Source organism: Protopterus annectens, chromosome 14.part0, assembly GCF_019279795.1.
Source record: "Protopterus annectens isolate FY-2018-M chromosome 14.part0, PAN1.0, whole genome shotgun sequence".
In the NCBI taxonomy this organism is placed as follows: Eukaryota; Metazoa; Chordata; order Ceratodontiformes; family Protopteridae; genus Protopterus; species Protopterus annectens.
In genome coordinates, this window is record NC_056748.1 from 277641042 (window position 1) to 277663225 (window position 22184).

Consider the following 22184-nt stretch of genomic DNA (forward strand, 5'->3'; position numbering starts at 1 on the left):
TGTGGACCAGAGCCCGAGCTAGCACTAGGCCACTTAGGCAGTCACCTAGGGACCACTGGCTGGGAGGGGGCCCCACTCACTGGGGGAGCTGTCACATTTATTTTTTTAATAAAAAAATACATGCTTTTTTTTTACAGTGTTCTTCTTTAAGAACACCCTCTGTGTCTGTGTGTTGTTGTCGTATGCACAAGTATCTCTTGCTTCCTCATTTCTGGACTTGTGTGTTGTCATCCTATTGCTTCCTTTCTATTTTCTACACACATGCACAGAATTTAAATTGAAGAAAACCTGCTTCGTCCAGCCGCAGAACATACACATTTGTGGGCTTGCTTCTTTCATCATGGGCAGAGGTAAGAGAGAGAGAGAGAGTCAGTGTGTGTATTTGTGTGTGTTAGTGCAAAAAAATCTGGACAAATCATGACATACTGGGGGGAAAAAGCCCAAAAATAGGGACAAATTTTAAATATTGCTCTTATAAACTTAGAAAGTTGCTAGAATCACACGGTTTATGTTAACATGCATGTTGTGAAGGATCTGAAATCTGAAATTCAATTGTATATCATTATTTAGTGACTTCATTCCTGAGATCAACTCTGTGATTTGCCAGAAAACCACAAATTTTATGGGGAATAGTACAAAAATATGAGGCACAAATCTGACCATTATGCAAAAAGCTAGACAGTTGAGAGGTATGGTGTGTGCAATGCAGCACAGGTAAGAGAGAGACTGTGTGTGTGTGTATATGTGTGTGTGTACATATTGCAATAAAGTGGCTGCTGTGACAGTTTTGAACACTAGGGCATGCATTGGGAAGGTAGGAAAGCCCTAAATGAATGCAAATTGTACACTAGAAGATGTGTTGTTAATAACAGATATAAGATTTACCAGCAGAAAACAGTCCTGTTTTTGTAAATTCAGCTATTTTTTTAGGCCTACCCACTTTGGCTTGATTGTGTGTGTGTGTGTGTGTGTGTGTGTGTGTGTGTGTGTGTGTGTGTGTGTGTGTGTGTGTGTGTGTGTGTGTGTGTATGTATGTATGTATGTATGCAAAATGCCCTAGTTAGGGATGCTAGGTTAGTGAATTTGCTCATTCTCAAAATCTGTACCTAATTACAGGAGATAAAAGTCTGAATCGTATTCACCAACTATCAAGCTGCTCAAAATTATGTTTTAGGAAGAAGGTGGAGTTTATTTTTCACTTCCTTAGTTAATAAATACATGCTGAATTGTAAAAGGCTGAAGGTTGATTATTTCTGTGAAACATGACATTTGCAGGCAATTTTGACCCCTAATATTAATAACTTTGAAAGAGCAACACTTTGTGCTGTACAAAGATTTGAAGTGGAGGAGCAGTATATACTTCTTAAGTTGGAGAAAGAGTTTGGAAAAGACTTATAATAAGCAACCAGCAAATTGCGAAACTTAGAGTTTGTAAACTGGAATTTCCTGCAACTCTGACATGTGTGTAATGCTTTAGGGAGGGATGCCAGGTCAGTTTGCTCAGGCTTAAGCCCTGTACCTTAATTACAGGAGATAACCTAAATCCTCTACACCAACTACCAAGCTGCTCATAAACATGACTTTCAGTGTATTTTTCAAGAACTGTGAGCTCCAGTGCATTTTCAAGGAATTGTGAGCTTCAGTGCATTTTTCAAGGAACTGTGAGCTTCAAGGAAAAGAGAGGTTTACTGTTGCTCATGTTAAGTCTGTTTACAATGTGGAACTGTGCCACTTAGAAAATGGTCATCAGTACTGTGCTACAAAATTTAAAAGCATTGTTAGTAGCAGAACAGGTAGCCTGTAGATGGATTTTTGATACTATGTTGCACTTAATTAGGGTTGTGGTATTGCAGTCTTGAGTATGTTCTCATTTGAATGAGATGCCTAGTAACTATGAACAAGTTGTTGGTTCACCATCCATTCTCTTTGCAATACTACCAGCTAACCTTTTTATGTAACATAGGCAAGTTATTGAAGGGCAGCAGGTACTAGATTTGTAGGTGAACCACTGAAATATAAAGTTGTTTGGTAGCAGTAACATTCATTAGTTACATATCTCTTTAGTGTGGAACTATACACATGACTTTGCATAGACTGTGCTTATTGACTGATATTAGTGGATTGTAGTGACAGAAGTTTGAGTGGTCTTTATGGATGAAATGTTCTGAATTGGGCAGTTTTGTCATTATTGGTTCATACATTTTGTTTAATTTCTTACTGGAAAAATGTTCACAACTACACATTTAAAACACACTCTAAGGTAGTGCTGTATTATGCAAGGAATATAATTTTAATACAATCAGGAAGGCGAATCAAAGAACAGTTGCAGGTATGTATGGTTCCACAGAAAGTGTGCAAGGGGCCTATATTTTGAAAACAGCCCATAGGTAAACTTTACACATCACTGGCCAGGTGCATTTTCTTTGAATATGGGTTTCAATGAATGGAAGGGCACAGAAGTTTACTGTTAATGTTAAGACTTTCATTGTGAGATTGTATTGTTTTGTCTAGCAAATGTCTATCAGTATTTGTGCTATAAAATTTGAAATAAAAGTTTAAATTAAATCCAAATATCTGTAATCATTGTAGAAGTAAAGCAGAAAATACTATGCATAATGAGATGTTTGAACACTGTTTATGGTAACTAGGGAGACATAGCCAAGCAATGGGACAATGGAATGGCTGGGAGGCTGTGTATGGGTGGAGGCCCAGTCCATTACCCTGCCTAGTGCCCCTTTTGACCAAGATCTGGCTCTGATATGGACTCTACCATTTTTTTGGCCATGCATTTCAAAATGCCATGAATCTCTTGGTTAAACTATACTCCTTCAGCCGATACTTTACGGTACCCCTTCCAGCTTCCACTTATGCATCACCATGTTCCTTCCCTTGCCTCTAGTTTTTTTTTTCTAATTTTTATCCCACTGCCCTACAACCACTGAGTTCTGCAGTCTCAATAGACCCATTTGTCCCCACACCCCATAATATCTCATGCTGTCCAAATGCGCTGGGGAGAGACTCAAGGATTGCAGACCTGTACTATAGGAGCTGAAGATTTTTTGCTTAGTTACTGCAACCTGCCCATGTGGTATTTTTTAGTGCAGAAGAGATATCTGTTGCTTTCAGTTAATTATTTTAAATGCTATTTTTAAACTTATGTATCTAGTCTTTGGTTCTTCAGATGTTCTAATAGTACAGCAGTCTAGGACATCACTAGCCGAGACTTTTTTTTTCAGCTTGTTCTCTGGAGATTCCAGTGATGTGGTTGTCTTTTGCCTTTTCTGGAGAGTCAATGAACTTTGGACATGTGGCTTTGGCTTCTGGACCAGATGTTTGTCAGACTTTTTTGGAATGAGCTGCTGTTTATTATTGTTGATCATTTTATTGTTGATCATTTTAACTGCAAGGAGACCACTCAGAGACTTAAACATGTTATTACTTGTTTGTGAATTACATAATAAGTGTTTCAATGCATTGTTATTTCAACCATGTATACAATATTGTTGTGTGCAAAGTTAATTTTGTCTTTTGCCTCAATACTATTTTTGCAACAATGTTAATTTTCTCTGGCTTTTTATATGCTTTCAACCTACCAAGACCTGAGGTCTTTGTAATGCCTGTTGCTGTTGTATCTTATTTCTGGACACTTCACAGTACCTTCTGCTTAGAACAGAGTGACACTGTAACATCTTGAGTGTTGTCTTTCTGGGATAAGACATAAGCTATGGCTTTAGAAACTGTGACTTTAGACTTTTGGACTGCACTTTATCAAGTGAGCTGTTGCTCCCTAATGTTGTAATTTAAACTGCAGTGAGAGTTTATATAGGCTAACAGCAGTTTGTGTTATGCTTTGTGAACTATATGCTGCCTGCAAACCTTAATCTTATTTGTGCCTTTTAATAATTATTTGTTAGAGGAGTCAAACTCTTATGGATAATATGTTCATTTAAAGACTGAGCATACTAAAACAAAGTCTAATGGTTTCTGGTTGCAATTCATGAATAGTGGACCTACAACTTAGCAGGGACTTTTTCTGGACATTGCAAATGTACTACATAATATTTTGTTTGAATTTTAATTACAATTTAGTTGTTGTAGATGTTTGGTATATTTTGTGCCTGTCTACTGCAGGTAGTGTCTTTTAATTTTAACCAGTAACTGGACAGTATGGGACAGTATGATGTTATACTGTCATAATTATTTACGACTGACAATTTTGCATAAGTGATATAACATTTTAATTTGTATTTAATCTACAGTAAATTTATTCTGTTTTGAATATGCTTATGATTATGCAATCAAAGCATGAATTTGACTAAAGTTGTTCATTCTGGGATTCATGTAGGGTATAAAGAAAAAAACAATTCTAACAAGCAGTTTGCTTAATGAGGCATGCTTGCATACAGACAGACAGACAGCCACACACACACACACACACACACACACACACACACACACACACACACACACACACACACACACACAAACACAATTCATCATACTAAGGGATTGACAACCACAAAGGAGGCAGCCTAGGTGTAAATAATGCATAGCCAGGGAATGACAGTGGTTGTGGCGAGTGGAAACTAGAGACTTCTTTAAAATATAAGCCTATCTGGTGAATGATAACAGAGGTTCTTGAGTAGAGGTGATGTGCAGATATTGTTTCACTGTGCTATTCTGTGCTCAGAGATGTCAATTCAGGGGTCTTGTGCACTTCATGATGATGGCCCTTAAGTGGCTCCAATGGGAGCTAAAACAGGCAAACCCCACTGGATAGGGCCCCCTGGGGAATACTCAGGAACACTGAAGGAATGGTATCTCTCAGCTTGCCAGGGAGCACCTTAGGATTCCAGAAAAGCAGCTGAACAGTATTGTTGGAGATAGAGAAACATCATGTACCATACTCAGCTTACTATTACTGCAATCCTTACCAGGATGAAAAGTTTATAAAATGATGCAGGTGATAATCGCTTTATGTTTTCATGTATCATTTCATACTTTTAACTGCCAATTACTACATTTTTATTTCATTTTTTTTCAGTAAATGCATCCACAGAGCATAATTCACATATCAGTTGTCTTATTTATATACTGAATAAAATTATTGATTCAAATTAATATGTAATAAGACTGTCCAACAGATTTAAACTTTCACCTACCAAATGCACTAACAGAATTAATTAGATGTGTGTGATGACAACACTAGGCACAACTGCTAGTCATATAAACAAAGGTTGTTTTAGATATGTTCATCTATATATATGTATCAACTCCATGATCACAAAACATGAAGAAAAGAGAAATTCTTGCAAAACAAAGAAATCAAGGCTAAAAATAATTTAAAAACATCTGCAGTGATTCCCTATAGAAAAAAAAACAATCCAGTTATGACTTGGTAAGCTGTAGGGGAGCTGGCTGTTTTGTGCACTGCTGACCTTTATCAAAAGTAATGATAGCATGTATACAATAATGTGAGGTCATTGTTCATGCAGCAGGAATTTGTACCTTATATTGCACCTTCAAATACACAGTTCTAATGCCCCCTTTTTAAAAACACAACATTTGCAACACTGATGATCTAAAGATGAAAATATAGGATGACTGAATTTCATAGAACGTGGCCACCCTCATGGAGTTACGCAAGTTCCATCCTGGGACTACATGAGGTAGCCTGTTAATCAAGAACATCCAAGAAAAGGATACTAAAAACAAGAGTGATGAAGGCAAGTATGGTGATGAAGAAACGAATGTGTCCAATCCAGTACTCATGCTTCTTCTGTGCCATTCTGTACGTCAAAGCCAGCTGCAGAACCACAAACAGCATACTGGTAGGAAAGGCCATTCCTGCACCAATGTAGTGTAGAATCTTTACTTCATCAACCTGTGAAAACATAAATCTATTCGTAAATACAAAGAATACACACAGTAATACAGTGCATAAGATATCAACACAAAGCTGTACTTAAGTCAAACTATACATTTCAACTTTCCTTTTCAAACTCTATTCCAAGCAATATGGTACCATTTATCTTTCAGGGTTCCTGTCCAGAAAAGGAAATTCTCAAACTATGAACATTAATGAAGTGTAAAGGAAAGCTTATCATTACTGTAATCAACAAATGACAGTGACAGCTTGTCAAATGTCCTTACCCAAATGTCTCTTCTTTGAAGAAAACTACCTCCACAAATAAAAACATAACATTCATCCATTTTTACTCTTCCCTGTGTGGAAGGCGGAGTGCTACAAGCCTTCTCCCTTTTGATTAACAGTAAGATCACTGTAATTCAGGAAAAACAAACCATATCCTCTTCCTGAGTCCACAATCTGCAAGGGATGTCCTGATGAAATAGCATTTTCCAAATTTTTCTCCACACTGGGAGTTGATTCGCTTTTTGAGAATGCAGTAGGACTAAATTTGACATCAAGATGTCCAAACCTCCAGTCTATCCTAAGATATGCCTCTGTGCTTGGATACTGTACTTTGCAGTGGAGTATACTCTACTAGTCTACTGATTACTAGTATTACATTTCCTTTTCTTAGGACTTCTTGACAAACACAGCTTTGAGTCCTGGATCTCAACAAATCCATGTCACCAATGACCCCCTCATTTACACCAAGATGCCTACCATGTTCTCTTACAAGTACCAAGATGATTTTCTACTCTATCCCTTCAGCCACGGCTAATAGCACCATCTAGAAGGAAAACTACTGTCTCACTTATAATGGACTGATATTTATATACTTTAATTGTGATTTGAGTTTTCACACTGCATGCACTAAAAAGACAATGATTACTATGGGGCGTTGGGCAGGAAAAATAGCTGGATTAAACTACAGGGTAAAACACATATGCATTTTGTTACTGTCAGTATACTGTATCAGACCTGAAAATCTGCTGAAAAAGAGATGTGTTTGTGTACAGGTGCTATATTACTAGTATGACATACAAACGGATCTGCATACTTTTGAGGTCTTTGAGCATTTGCATGGCATGAGAGATTCAAGAAGGACCATTGTTCTCTTTAGTATTCTGGGTGTACAGGCCTAACTGTCAAGCCTTCCTTATTGCCATAGCCCAATGTTGATATTTTCTACTTCCATATACAGTGCAATGAAAAAGTATTTGCCCCCTTCCTGATTTATTTTTTTGCATGTTTGTTACACTTAAATGTTTCAGATCATCAAACAAATTTAAATATTAGACAAATATTAGACAAAGATAACCCAAGTAAACACAAAATGCAGTTTTTAAGTGATGATTTTATTTATTAAGGAAAAAAAAACTATCCAAACCTACATGACCCTATGTGAAAAAGTAATTGCCCCCCTTGTTAAATCATGAAGTAACTGCGGTTAATCACATTTTTGGGAAAGCGGAGTTCAATTTCACTAGCCACACCCAGGTCTGATTACTGCCAGACCTGCAGAATCAAGAGAACACTTAAATAGAACCTATCAGACAAAGTGAAGTAGGCCAAAAGATCCCAAAAAAGAAGACATCATGCCGCGACCTAAAGAAATTCCGGAACAGATGAGAAACAAAGTAATTGACATCTATCAGTCTGGAAAAGGTCACAAAGCCATTTCTAAAGCTTTGTTACTCCAGCGAATCATGGTGAGAGCCATTATCCACAAATGGAGAAAACATGGAACAGTAGTGGCTGGCCTACAAAACTTACCCCAAGAGTGCAGCGACGACTCACCCAAGAGGTCATAAAATAACCTAGAACAACATCTAAAGAATTGCAGGCCTCACTTGCCTCAGTTAAGGTTGGTGTTCGTGACTTGACCATAAGAAAGAGACTGGGCAAAAATGGCATGCATGGCAGAGTTCCAAGGCAAAAACCACTGCTGACCAAAAAGAACATAAAGGCTCGTCTCACTTTTGTAAAAAAACATCTTGATGATCCTCAAGTCTTTTGGGAAAATATTCTGTGGACTGATGAAACAAAAGTTGACCTTTTTGAGAGGTGTGCGTCCCGTTACATCTGGCTTAAAAGTAACACAGCATTTCAGAATAAGAACATCATGCCAACAGTCAAACATGGTGGTGGTAGTGTGATGGTCTGGTACTGCTTTGCTGCTTCTGGACCTGGATGACTTGCTCTGATTGATGGAACCATGAATTCTGCTCTCTACCAAAAAATCCTGAAGGAGAATGTCCGGCCATCAGTTCATGACCTCAAGCTGAAGCTCACTTGGGTTCTGCAGCAGGACAATGATCCAAAACACACCAGCAAGTCCACCTCTGAATGGCTTAAAAAAACAGAATGAGGGTTTTGAAGTGGCCTAGTCAAAGTCCGGACTTGAATCCAATGGAGATGCTGTGGCATGACCTTAGAAAGGCAGTTCATGCTCGGAAACCCTCCAGTATGGCTGAATTAAAGCAATTCTGCAAAGAAGAGTGGGCCAAAATTCCTCAACAGTAATGTGAAAGACTCATTTCAAGTTATTGTAAACGCTTGATTGCAGTTGTTGCTGCTAAGGGTGGCACAACCAGTTTTTAGGTTTAGGGGGCAATTACTTTTTCACATAGGGCCATGTAGGTTTGGATAGTTTTTTTTCCTTAATAAATAAAATCATCACTTAAAAACTGCATTTTGTGTTTACTTGGGTTATCTTTGTCTAATATTTACATTTGTTTGATGATCTGAAACATTTAAGAGTGACAAACATGCAAAAAATAAGAAATCAGGAAGGGGGCAAATACTTTTTCATTGCACTGTACATATGCTTATTTTTGAAAGAGGTTAATAATTGTCCTCTTCTGATTGTAAGGGGAAACTCTTGGCATAATCTTGGAAGGCTATTTGTCTCTCACATTTTTTCCTGTTATTGATATTTATTGTTAGTATCAGGTTCCAAGATCTGGTGTTGGACACCCTAGTGGTGCATTCCAAAACTTAACATTGAAACTCTACATTACCTTTAAGAAATAAAATATAATGAAAGTTTCTCAAGCCTTTCTTCTAGTAAGAAATCATTTTACCTTTACAGGTAATTTCAGGTGGCTTATCTGAAGGTTACAAAATGCAACACTGCATTCACTAATGGGCCAGATCAGTGAGGCATAGGGTGGTACAATGCTCTCCCTGGAAATGCTAGGCATAGCCCTTAGTATTAAATAGACTACCAAGTAACTTTGGCAGGTATAAACTGGCCAAAGTTTAAAAAAGAAAGGTCTTTTTTGCCACATTTCAAGATGCCATATTTATTGTTATTAAAGATGAATTCAGTACTTCAGCACAAGGTCTGCATTTTTTTGTAGATCATTTGGAGAATTTTAGCATCTTTTATTCAAGTATGTTATACAATATGCATTCATCAGATTATTTAGTTTTCCAGAACCTATTTCTACTTTTATACCTGAGAAGAGTAGTCAAAAAGAAGTGGCCCCTACATAGAGACCTTGTGGCATGAGTAGTAAACTCCTTCAGGATAGTCAAATAACCAGGTTAATAACTCCCTAAATTGACTTGCTATGTATCCTGTTGCTTAATGTTTTACCTACTGATTTACATATGGATTGACATTTAATGGCTTTAATTTGTCAATTAGTCCCCTACGTAGACTAATGTTGAACAATTTAGCATTCACTGTAAGCCACTCATCAAGTGTGCTGTTGTTACCTCTTCAAAGAATATCACTTGAATCAGAAGCCAAAATTTACCCTTACCAAACCCATGCTGGTCCACATTAAACAGAGGTAGGCCTTGAGTCATTTTGGATAAACTCCATTATGACATGCTCTATGACTTTACTCAGAAATACTGGTCTATAATTTTGTGTGTGTCTGATGTGACACATCCCCCCCATTTTTGTGAATTGGTAATGCTCCATTTCTCGTAATTAGTATTGTAGTAATTATATTACATTATGGGCTTCTTTTACAGCAGAGACACTCTTAAGGCCCTTTGCTTTCCTCAGATCCCCTCCAGGAACTACACTTGCCACAGACATCTGGAGATCCTTAAATGGCACAGGCCTGGAGGGAACATTGTCAGATTATGTTATACCTCTGACTGGTACAGATGGAGCTCTTCACAGTTATACTTTGCCACTCTAGGATGAAAGCACATACAGATATTGGTTTGGCTGGTCTTTGTGTAAAATACTACAAACCAATCAATGTACAGGACCAGTAACCCACTGACTGTCTACAGGATTGTTGGTGAACATAAAGTCTATTCTCAACAAATTGGTCATTATTTTTAATTAAGTAAATGGTCAGAACTTAAAGATGATACCCTAATGGAGACCACTGTTCTCAAACATGGTATTAATGTATGTAGAGAGCCTGGTAACAAGTCTCTGGCTTCACAGCAGTGTACTAAAGCAATGTAAAGCATGGACTGAAAAAAGGCAGTCATCTTGTTTACGCAGATATTTACCAAGTGTCAAACAATATAGAAATAAAGAAAGAGAAAAAATGTAAATAAAAAATAGAGCTGCTCTATTACTTTCCCTTTGCTATCCATGGCTTTTAAAAAAGCCATGTTTTGCAAGAGTGGAGAAAATAAATAAGACAAACAAAATGAATGCACTTGAGTATTGCATGGAAGCAGAAGAATGTGTATGTGTGGACTTTATTAAGTATTTATATAATGTATATTTTACATGTAAAAGGCATCCTACAATAACAATTACATAGCCTACACCAACTTTAATATAATAGGCAGAAGAACTATTTTACATGAAAAATATAAAAAAAGATGTCTACGCTAAAAAAACAAATACAAAACTATTTAACAGGTAGCCCATCTCCTAAGTGCAAGAATGCCCTCCAGGATGGGTGTTATAGGGAAATAAAGGAATGTTGGGTGGAGTGAAGGCCCAAAACTTTTGGCAACAGGCCTCACAATCCCTCTTTGAGGTCAATTATTTTCCTGTAATGTTCAGCCTATAGGCCATTACTGCTTATTTGTTACAGGAAGATGACCTCAGAATTATAACTGAAAGTTAATTGGATGTGAACCTCTGTCCCCACCTACTGCTACCATTACAACAGACTTCACATTGCTTTTTTTTTCAGTTCCCTAGGCTGGAGATTGTTGGTAGGGGTGCAGCCATCTATTTTACAGCCTCATACAGCTTGGCTCAGGTTCTAGCCTGACACATCAGTTCTCTTAATACTGTCTTGTTGTCTGCCATCCAGTTAGAAGCACCATATTTTTCACTCAAGAGTATAAACCTCTCTATGAAGCAGCTTACAGAATGCCCAATGTTTACACAATGTAAGTGTATACTAAGACAAAGAAACTAGGGTTACCACTTGTCCTACTTTGCGAGGGACAGTCCCTCTTTGGGCAGTTCTGTCCTGCACAAAAAATCAAATAATGGCAAATGTCCTGACATTTTGGGAGAAAAATATTTCTAAGTTTTCTTTAATAGCTGCATAAAACAGTTTTTTTTTATCTGAAACGCCTAAATGTTATATGAAATAGCATAAGCAACTCAAATGCTACAAGAATAAGCGTTTATTTTGGCAAAAAAGTGATGTTCTATATTTTGTCCTGCAAAATCTGACATTTCTACAAAAAATGTCCCACGTTGGGTATTTGAAAAGGTGGCAACCCTAAAAGAAACGCAAGCTCAAGAGAAGCAAAAGGCCATGTGAGCTGGAGGCAAATTGGCAACATGAAGACAGGTATGGAATTGGGAAGCCTAAAAGGGTAAGTCCAAGGTCAGGCATATGTGGCATGAAATATGTTAGTGAGATGGCAGAGTTACAATAAAGATGTCAAAAATCAGAAAACAGGGACAAGGAAGAGTAGACATATCTAAGCAATCAAGCTATGAAATATGACCCACCATCATCAAATAATATACAGGCATGGAGTCAAGAGTTAAAAGACAAATAGGTAAATAAGCACATTCATTCATTCACTGATTTTCCAATATCCCCTTTTATCCTGTTAAGGGAAAGAAAGCCTATTCCAGCTTTCAAAGGATGTAGGGCACCAGTCTTGGACAGTATGTCAGTTCATTACAGGACACACACACACACACACACACACACACACACACACACACACACACACACACACACACACACACACACACACACACACACTAAGACATGAAGAACATGCATAAATAAACATATCTGTGGGTAAGCTGGAGGCTTGCCTGCTGATCTACTTGCATATTTTTGGGCAGAAACAGAGGCCACCATGGTACAGCAGATTGTAAAAATGAAGCCACAGTTAATATAGCAGAAGTTAGTAAAAGCCATAGCCAACAAATGAGTCACACAGTCAACCTAGTTGGTACCAGAACTGCAGTAGCAAAAATAAATAAATAAACAAGACTAAAACAAGCAAGATAGGAGCACTTCAGGCAAACAGCAAGTATTCACTAAAACCACAGAAGCTGGCTGAAGAGGTAACACTTTAATAGTAAAATAAAACAAAAAATACGTAACAAAAGATGAGTGCTTTCACACTCGAAAGCAGTGCTTCAGATCTAAAATTCATCAGACCAAGTAGCTATATATATATATATATATATATATATATATATACATACATTAAGTAACCAATCAATGTTTTAATGATCTTAATTGAAGCACAGGTTGTAAAGGCACAAAGTCATTTAACCCTTTTTCCTTATGTGCAGCAAGTCTGAGAATCCATTTTGTCTCTAACCTCTCTGATGTTAAAGTTCAGACAGAAAATTTAATGCGTATATATACCTACTTGGTCTGATGAATTTTAGATCTGAAGAAGCACTGCTTACTAGTGTCAAAGTGCTCATCTTTTGTTATGTATTTTTTATTTTAGCTTACTATTAAAGTGTTACCTCTTCAGCCATCTTCTCAGGGGCGGCTCGTGGCATCGGACTGTCGGACTGCACCCCCCTCAGCAAAAAAGAACAGAAAAATGTACTGTTAGTTTTTTAATATTTTATTTATTTTTGTATGCCTCAGACTCAGTTGAGTTTAGTGTTAACTTACTTGTTTCTCTGTTGCCAACTCGGCGAGTACGCGCATGCGCAGTTAGACCACTTCTGGTCGTGGACTCGCGGTAAATTTAAAACAAGACGTTTTTTTCTTTTTCTTATCTGCTGCAATCCGGAGAGCGAATTGCCGCATCAGTATGATGCCCAGCAGTCTATGCGGTTCCAAACCGCATAGAATTAGAAGGGGTTTGGACTGCGACGTCCGCAGGCACGTACATGATGTGCTTGGGCTAAATGGCTGCTGATTGGTTGTCGCTCTCTTCCCGGGCTTTATGGGCTGGGAAAAGAGCGAGAAGCAAACAGTTACAGCCAGTTTCGGTCAGGACTTGTCATGGGTGGAACAGGACAGGTGGATTATTATTTTGTGTTTTTAACTTTTTGCTTGCCTTGGAGTTGGTGGTCTAACTTTGTTTGCTGGAGCCTGGACGTGACACAGACAGACACACAGCAGCTGCAGAAGCACACCTCTCAACTGTACTGAATTCCTTGGTAAGTACAGTTTTTGAGGGCAAAATATTGGGGTGCCACGAATTTCTGAGCGGCCCCTTAATTTCCGAATTTCGCTAGTTTTTTTTAAGTTTTTTTTTTTTTTTTTACAAATTTGTTCTTGATGTCATCACGTGCAGGGAGTATGATAACATCAGAAACATATATTGTTATTTGTTAAGCCAGCAGCAGCTTCTGTCCTGTATTGTTAAGCTTACCTATCTGCAACTCTCCCGCTCTTTAAGTTTAACTGCTTACCTTTCCAACTACCTTTGAACAAACATCATGGCAGGCATGCATTATAGTATTATGGTAAGGCACTGCTGCATGTACAAGAGGAGTGTTGTTTTTGTGAACCAGATATGTACTATTTGTGAGCGAAGATGTATTTGTGCAGGCATAGTGGAAGGGCTGCATTGTTTAACTTTCCATAAGTGGAACAGCTACTTTTCCCTAACTGCTTAGTGGAACTTAACTTTTTGAATGAATGGCAGACTGCACCATGTACATTTAACTTGTCCTGAAAATTCATAGTGGAACAGCTAGCTGCAATTATTTGTTTACCTTTTGGCTAAGCTTGAGTTTCTGTTTATAGTGGAACAGCTGCACAAGCTTCTGTTGTGTGTGTGCAAACTTAAGGTAAGGTACATAGTGGAACAGAATAGGTAGCTTCCATTGTTAATCTTCCCTATCTGCAACACTCGCTCTCTTTAAAGTTTAATGGCTTAGCTTTGAAACAAACAGCATGGCAGGCATACATTAAGGCACTGCTGCATGTACGAGATGAGTGCTCTTTTTATGAGCGAAGATGTATTTGTGCAGGCAGGCATAGTGGAACGGCTGCATTGTTTACTTTCTGTAAGTGGACTGGCTACTTTTCCCTAACTGCACAGTGGAATGTTTAACTTGTCCTGTGCAAATGCATAGTTTCATTACCAAAGGGTGTGTGTGAAGTTTAACGGCTTACCTTTGAAACAAATGACACTAAGTGCTCTTTTTGTGAGCCAGTTTAACTTGTCCTGCAAAGTGACTTGTGTGTGTGAATGTGAAGTTTGGAGGCTTACCTTTGAAACAAATGGCACAGCAGTTTTGTGAGCCAATTTAACTTGTCCAGCTAAGCTACGTGTGTGTGTGACGTTTAGAGGCTTACCTTTGAAACAAATGGCATGGCAATAAGTGAAGTTTAACGGCTTACCTTTGAAACAAACGGCAGTAAGTGCTCTTTTTGTGAGCCAGTTTAACTTGTCCTGCAAACCTATATATGTGTGTGTGTGTGTGTGTGTGTGTGTGTGTGTGTGTGAAGTTTAGAGGCTTCCCTTACCTTTGAAACAAATGGCACAGCAGTTTTGTGAGCCAGTTTAACTTGTAGTGCAAAGCTACATGTGTATGTGTGTGTGTGTATGTGTGTGTGCGTGCGTGTGTGTGTGAAGTTTAGAGGTTTACGTTTGAAACAAACGGCACGGCAGTAAGTGCTCTTTTTGTGAGCCAGTTTAACGTGTGTGCGCACGCGTGTGTGTGTGTGTGTGTGTGTGTGTGTGTGTGTGTGTGTGTGCGTGTGTGTGTGTGCATGCGTGTGTGTGTGTGCATGTGTGTGTGTGTGTGTGTGTGTGTGTGTGTGTGTGTGTGTGTGTGTGTGTGTGTGTGTGTGTGTGTGTGTGTGTGTGTGTGTGTATAAAATGCCCTAGTTACATATACGTAACTGGTTGTTAGAGGTGCTCACACTCAAATCCTGTACCTTGGAGCAATAGTTTAAATTCTCTACCCAAATGTCTGGAATGCTTGGCACATACTTTTGGTCTCCTTCTCTTAAAATTTGTGGTTTTCTGGCAAATCAGTGATAAATGGCTATCATTATTTAATGAATCAGTTAAGTTTCAGTCTTCTTATCTTTCAGGAAACACATGGTAACACAAAACATTTTATTCTAGTAACTTTTTCTAAGATTATATAAGCAATGTTAAAAATATGTCCCTGGTTTTGGGCCTTTTGCCCCCCCCCACCCCCAACTGCAATAAATTTTGTCTTTTTACAGATTTCTTGTGCTGCATAGTTCTTTGGGCGGGGGTTTAGTGCTGCTTGCCTATTTGTTTTAGTAGCACAACAGGGCAAATGCTTGTGTTTGATGCAGAAGGCTGTGGGCTCTACTCCCACAGTATGTTGATGGATTATTGTACTGTGTTGTACTTTTGAAGGGGTAGATGCTGCAGTCCTGAGAATGTCCTCTTTGGCGGAAATGCCTAGTAACTATGAACCTGTTATCAGTTTGCCATCCATTCCGTATTGCAATATTACTAGTTTATCATTTTTTAAATGTAACATATTCAATTTATTCCTCAAGGGCAAAAGGCACTTTATTTGTAGATGAAACAATGAGGTATAAAGTTGTTTGCTAGCAGCAAGCAACCTCTTCATTAGTTACAGATCTCTTTAATGTGGAATTATTTAGTTGACTTTTACTTCTGCAGAGATTGTGCATATTTACTGATTCTGGTGTACTGTACAAGTTTGAGTAGACTCATGATGAAATGTACTGAATTAGGCCGTTTTGTCATTGTTGGTTCATGCATTTTGTTTCATTGCTTACTGGAAAAATGTTCAAATCAATAAATTTAGCACATGCTCTAACAAGTGTGCTGTATTGTACAAGGAATATAATTTAATAAAATCAGGAAGGTGTATCAAAGAACTCATGTATTTTCCATGTGCAAGGGGTCTATGATTTGAAAATAGCCCAAAGGTAATCTTTATCTGCCATTGGCCAGATACATTTTCTTTGAAGGTGGGTGTCAATGAATGTGAGTTTCAAGGGCAAAGAACTTTTAATGGCAAGTCTATTTTCATTGTGAGACTGTATTACTTCGTTTAGCAGATGTCTTAGTGTTTATGTTATAAAATGTAAAATAAAAGTTTTAAATGAAATACAAAACATCGTAGAAGCAAAGCAGTTTGCACATTACAGTGTTTATGGTAAATGAGGCAAAATAGGCAAGTAATGGGACATTAGAATGAATGCAGGGAGGAAGGCTGTGTATGGGGGGACCCCATTCGACCATGATTTTATAAGGGGGGAAGGGCGGCAAACTCAAAGACAGCAGCAGAGGGCACAAACTCTAGCTATGCCACTGATCAGTAGGCCACGGAGAATGACTGACTTTTTGGAGGTCCTTGCAAACTATAATAATCTTTTGCTAAGATTAGAATATTGCCTACGATTAAATGCCCTACTTTTACCACAAAACCCACATACTGCAAGTCACCAAAAACAAAATCCTAAGGTTAATCATCTTCTCTCTTCCCAGTGAACATCATTGCTACACATTTAAAATAAAAAATGGTTACCATTTACTACAGGGTCTGGGTTCTGGGGCCATATTTTGATTGTCTGTTCTTCAGTTTGCATTTGAAAGTTGGTATCCCACAATCCCATTGATGTGAGAGTGGTTACAAAATTATGCATGCACATTTTATGTTAATCAATGTACAGATTTGTACCTATTTTTCATGGGCCTTTGCCCAGATTTCTGATGTTTCCAGGTTGAGAGGTATGTAGAAGTAGAGTACAGACTGAAGGGAGAGTTTATCTTTATCTTTTCTTCTTGGTGGTGGTACGTATGGTATATCATATGTTCATATAGGCTCTGTAAACCAACTCCTCCTAGAGACTTGTACTTGATATAAAATCATTATTTTATTTACTGCGATACCAAATGATTATGGAATATTGTCCATTAAGCAATTTTTATGTAACTATGGCCATATTTCAGGTAAACAGGTTGAGACATTATGTGAACTGCTTGAAATTGTATTGGAGAAAAATATTTTTTATCTTTGATAATAAGTATTACTACCTTAGGTCTAAATGGATGGGAGAATGAAAATATGTATAATGGTCGTGAGTGTCATGTAGGTAAAGTGCGTTTTTTTTTAAAGCTTTGTGGACAATGTATTCCTGATTTGGGAATGGGAGAGTGGTGAGTTGATACAGTTCATTGATTATTTGAATAATAGCACTAATTTTCTGAAATTTTCCATGCATAATTCCTCGAGTAGCATAGAATTTTTAGATGTTGCCATTAATTATGATGGGACTGATTAACATACATACATACCTCAGTCAGTACATAGAAAGAATGTACATAAGAATAACTACCTGCATAGGAAGAGCATGCACTCTTCCCATGTGTTTAAGGGAATTGGTAAGGCACAGATGACACAAATAAGTAGGCTGAATACTGATATGGGTGGATGTGAACCACAAATAGATGAGATAATGCATGAATTTATTGATAGTGTTGTGAATCTAGGTTGCTAGCCATTATTAGACAAGATGTTATTGCATCTAGGAATTCTGTAGGTGGACCATATTTTGGTAATGCCCCAGCAGGAATGTTGACAACTGAGGTCCTTAGGAATAATAATACTGTACGCTATGTCACTACTTTTAGTATGTGTAGTGAAGGTATTTAAAATAATTATAACTGATAACTGGGGCATTTTAAAAACTTTGCATGAGTTACAAGCATACCTCTCAACTGTACAGATTTTCACAGAATGTCCAGATTTTTGCCTTATATATTTGGTCCGTTTTTCATAAAATTGTGGCTTTCTGGCAAATTAGTGGCAAATCATTAAAGACTGAAGTTAGAAAATGACAGACATTTGAGTTTCAGATTTCATACCCTTCAGAAAATTCATACTAATGCAAGACCTATTCTATTATCTTTCTAAGTTTATAGAAGCAATATTTAAAAATTTTCCTTATTTTTAGGTCTTTGTCCCACTTCTATGTATGGCTTTGTCCAGATTTCTTGTTCTGAGGTTGAGAGGAATGACAAATGTGTCAGGGCCATCACGGTCATCCGGAGACATTTTAAATTGTGACATACTTGTTGCACCACACTCCCCCATGTAGTGACTCTGGATGTGTCCAAGCAAGGCAAGGTGTAGTTAAGCAGTGTAAATGTGCAGAGTATCCCCCATCCAAGGTAGACACAAGTACTACAGTGGCTTTTCATCTGTCCTTGATTTTGCAGAATGGTCTGGTTTGTCATATTTATGTACTGTTGGTTTATGCTTATTACTCAAAGTGCCTGTTGCTCTGTGTTTAAGTAGCAATGCTTTAATGACCATCAGGTAAGCTTGTCTGAGACCGTAAGATGCAAGTAAGCTTTAATAAGCATACTGTTAAAGAATTGCCAGTATTGAAAGCCTTTCTGTTGCTGCCATGCAAAGAATACTTAACTAGATAATGTATAAGCCTTGGGTATTGAAATGCATATGACAGCATGTGCAATAAAGGACAAGATTGCATTATTTTAAGAAGCTTATTACACTTGTTGGAGACTTCCAGTCATCTCTGCAGGCTTTACCCGTCAACTAAACAGAATACCAATCATGTGTGGTCCATAACCTGTACAGTAATCCTTTAAGCAATGTATCTTGAGCTTGTTTCTTGTTTGCTTTTCATTTTTTACTTTGATCATGTTTTCCCCATGAAACAAGTAGATAGTTGTCAGGCAGCAGGTCTTTTTGGATAAGAAACATTTTTACAAGTGGGGGTATCACAGAGATTGCTACTTTCAGCATGTTACTTGGTCGTTTAATAAAGCTGAATATAAATTATAATTAGAACTGCAGTGCAAGGAGAAGTGGTTTGAGTTGAGTGCTGCTTGTTTTTCTTATACTTTATTTTGACTGGCATTCCAGTAATGTATTTAAAAAGTAATTTATTTTTTCATGCCTCACAACCTTTCTGTTTCCATCTAGATATTAGATAAGCTGTCATGCAGCCAATGCATTGAAATATTTTTATTCTTCTACACTTCATTTTGTCTTGATTGGACTCTCATAATGATGGTTTGACACCCAGGTGCAACGTATTTAATTAAAGTTAGGTTTTGAGCATAGCTCCTCCCCTTTCTAGTTGGCCTCACCCCTTCTCGTTGACCCCTCCCATTCAGCTGCCTCCTGCAGTCCCCCTTTGATTTGAAGTCACCAGCCGCCACTGCAGCTTCTGTGGTTTTAGTGACATAAGTAAATGAACAAAGAAATAAAACGAATGCATTTGACTGCTATGATTACACAATAATATGTATAATGGGTGGTGATTACTGTCAGCAGAACAGTCACATCTGTGGCCATTAAGATCAAGTGTGAAGCAAAAGAATGATGTCTTCAGTTTAAAGACTCCCCTTTAGCAAAAGGCACATAAACAGGGCACAGGGGTGGCAAAGTGAATGCATACAGTCTAACTACAGTACTGCTGTAAGTGTTAATGGAACTCTAACATTAGTTAACACAAGCTAACCTGAGTATCACTTACACAAACTGATAAAAGCACAGTCAGGAGACATCAATAAAAAAAAAAAAACAGGTGGTTACTCCCTAAGCAAACCAAAATACAACCAAGCACGATAGTTAATATCATATATACAGTATTTTTCTGAAACACTGTAACACAGCAGGGATTGTTTACCTGAACAGAACAAAGCTAACGGGAACGAAAGAGATAATGAATAAATGGATGTGCAAACTTCTATGTGGCATGCAGCTGTAGAAATAATTCAATGAGTATGGAAGTATTCTTTGGGAAACAACATCAAATCAAAGAGCAATATGCAACATCATGTGGGAAAACAGAAATAAGACTGGGAAAGCTGAAAGACCTGACTCATGTAACACCAGGCAACATCTGGCAGAATATTAGCCTTCCATCACAAAAAGAGAAAGCCCAAACAGGTATTTATCAGATGGGAAATATGTGTAAGACACTAGCTAAATGGAAGCAGATGTGTTTTGTACTGCGCATATGATGTACGCTGTCTTAAACTTTATACAAGAAATACATAATATCTCTTATTTTAATCTTTTAAAATGATTTTTGTTTGTTATTTTTATTCTTCTCATCCAATTTTTCTTTTGTGAATACATTTAACTGCTGAATTTTACTATCACTCACTTTTTTGCTCCATGGGCATGACTCATGCTTATCCCAGTCTCACAAAAACAAAATAAATAAATAAAGAAATAATTTACATGGCTGATTGAACAACTAATAAAGGTACATCAGTTACCTGGGTGCAGAATATAGACAACCAAAGAAAGAAAACAGAAAAAAAGATGGGAAGGGGGTCTTCAAACATGAAGCCCAGTAGCAAACAAAGCCATATGAAAGGAATTTGGTCTAGTAAAGAAGAATGACTAACAGTCACTCATGTACACTCAATAACTAGAAAAAATGCAGGAGAAATGACCCCAAACTAACACTACAATTGAGTTTAAGGAGATTTGTTAAACTGTATGCACAGTTGTCTAGCTACGTCTCTTGTAATTTTTTTTACTGGTGAGAAAAATATTATATAATTTCAATATAGGATACATGAGCACCTCTAGGCTGTCAGGAATAGGAGTTAAGAAATGCTGTATATGAGCATTCCTTAGTTTCTGGGAAACACATTTCCTTTACAACACTAAATTTTACAAACATGTCTTAAAAAAATAATGTTAATGTTCCATGGATTACTAAAACCAACATATCTTCCTGGGCTTAATAACAGTGTTTATTGGAGGCATTGCTCCAGATCAGAACATGAGTCATTGAACTCACTGGTTCCCTAATTAATTAAACACTAATTGGGATGGATTGTTTGTCTGGTGATGTACTATTCTACAGTACAAAACAGCTCAACACTATGTTTTAACAATATAGTTTGATAAAAATCATATTTGGATTTTACAAATATTTTAAGTGTTCAATTTTAGTTCTCATTTTGCACTTTATTAAACCATTATTAATACCATCTAGAATGTGTGTTTTATTACTTTATTCTGTTTTGATGATAACTGTAAAACTAGTAATACAGTGGAAGGGGCAAGAAATTTGCCATAATATCTATCCATCTATCTATCTATCTGGCTACCTACCTACCTACCCATCTGTTGCTTTTCTTTACCAGGAAAATCCAACTGGGGGAAAAAAAAGAACATTTTCAGGGCAGGCCTGGGGAGAAAGACATACATTTTTTACAAAATTATTATTTTGCAAGATAGTTGTAAGCACATACCAACATATATGGAAGTTTCTTTGAAGGTAGTTAATAGTTTGGCAGTATTTACAATAACATAAGTGGAAGCATTTTCAGAAATTAAATCAGTTTCTTAGAGAGCACGTAGTACAATGCCAAATGATAAAAAGGATTCCTTTACATTCTTGTGTTGTGAAGCTGTGCAACTTTAAGAGTAATCACTTTCAACATTTTGCAGCATTTAGAAAAACATACCTAGAAACAAATTCAGAAGGGTGACGCTACTTCTTTCATCTCAGTGCGTATTAATTAAATTAATTCTGCCTGTGCTTATAATTCATTATATCTGTATTCAACGTTGGTTTGTATTTCTTTGCTGAGAAGATTGATTTACTGCATGGCTATTTATTTATTTATTCATTCATTTGCAACAAGTTGCAGTAAGAGACAGCAAGAACAACATGACAAATCTTTACATTCTCTAATCAGAATGTTGCACTGTTTGCATTTCTTTTATTGTTCTGATCAATTGTTTCAGTGACAATGTCTTTTATTATTCTGGTGTTGCCAGAATGCTAACATCTAACTCCTGGTTAACATGCTGGATTGACTAACGGTATTGTCAGTGCTACAGTATAGCAGTTCTGGGTGAGTATGGCAAAGGCTTTATAACTTTATAATGCAGTTCATTGCTCTTAGTATTTAAAGA

The 22184-nt window shown here is 37.4% G+C and overlaps 1 protein-coding gene across 1 annotated transcript in view; it reads right to left on the bottom strand.

Annotated features, from left to right (window-relative positions):
- Positions 1-22184, bottom strand: part of LOC122788950 (transmembrane protein 150A-like) — a 656138-nt gene that overhangs the window by 6764 nt on the left and 627190 nt on the right. The window contains exon 7 of the mRNA XM_044055995.1: positions 5707-5884. Within this exon, the coding sequence (XP_043911930.1) occupies positions 5707-5884 (178 nt within the window). The remainder of the gene's footprint in view (positions 1-5706; positions 5885-22184) is intronic.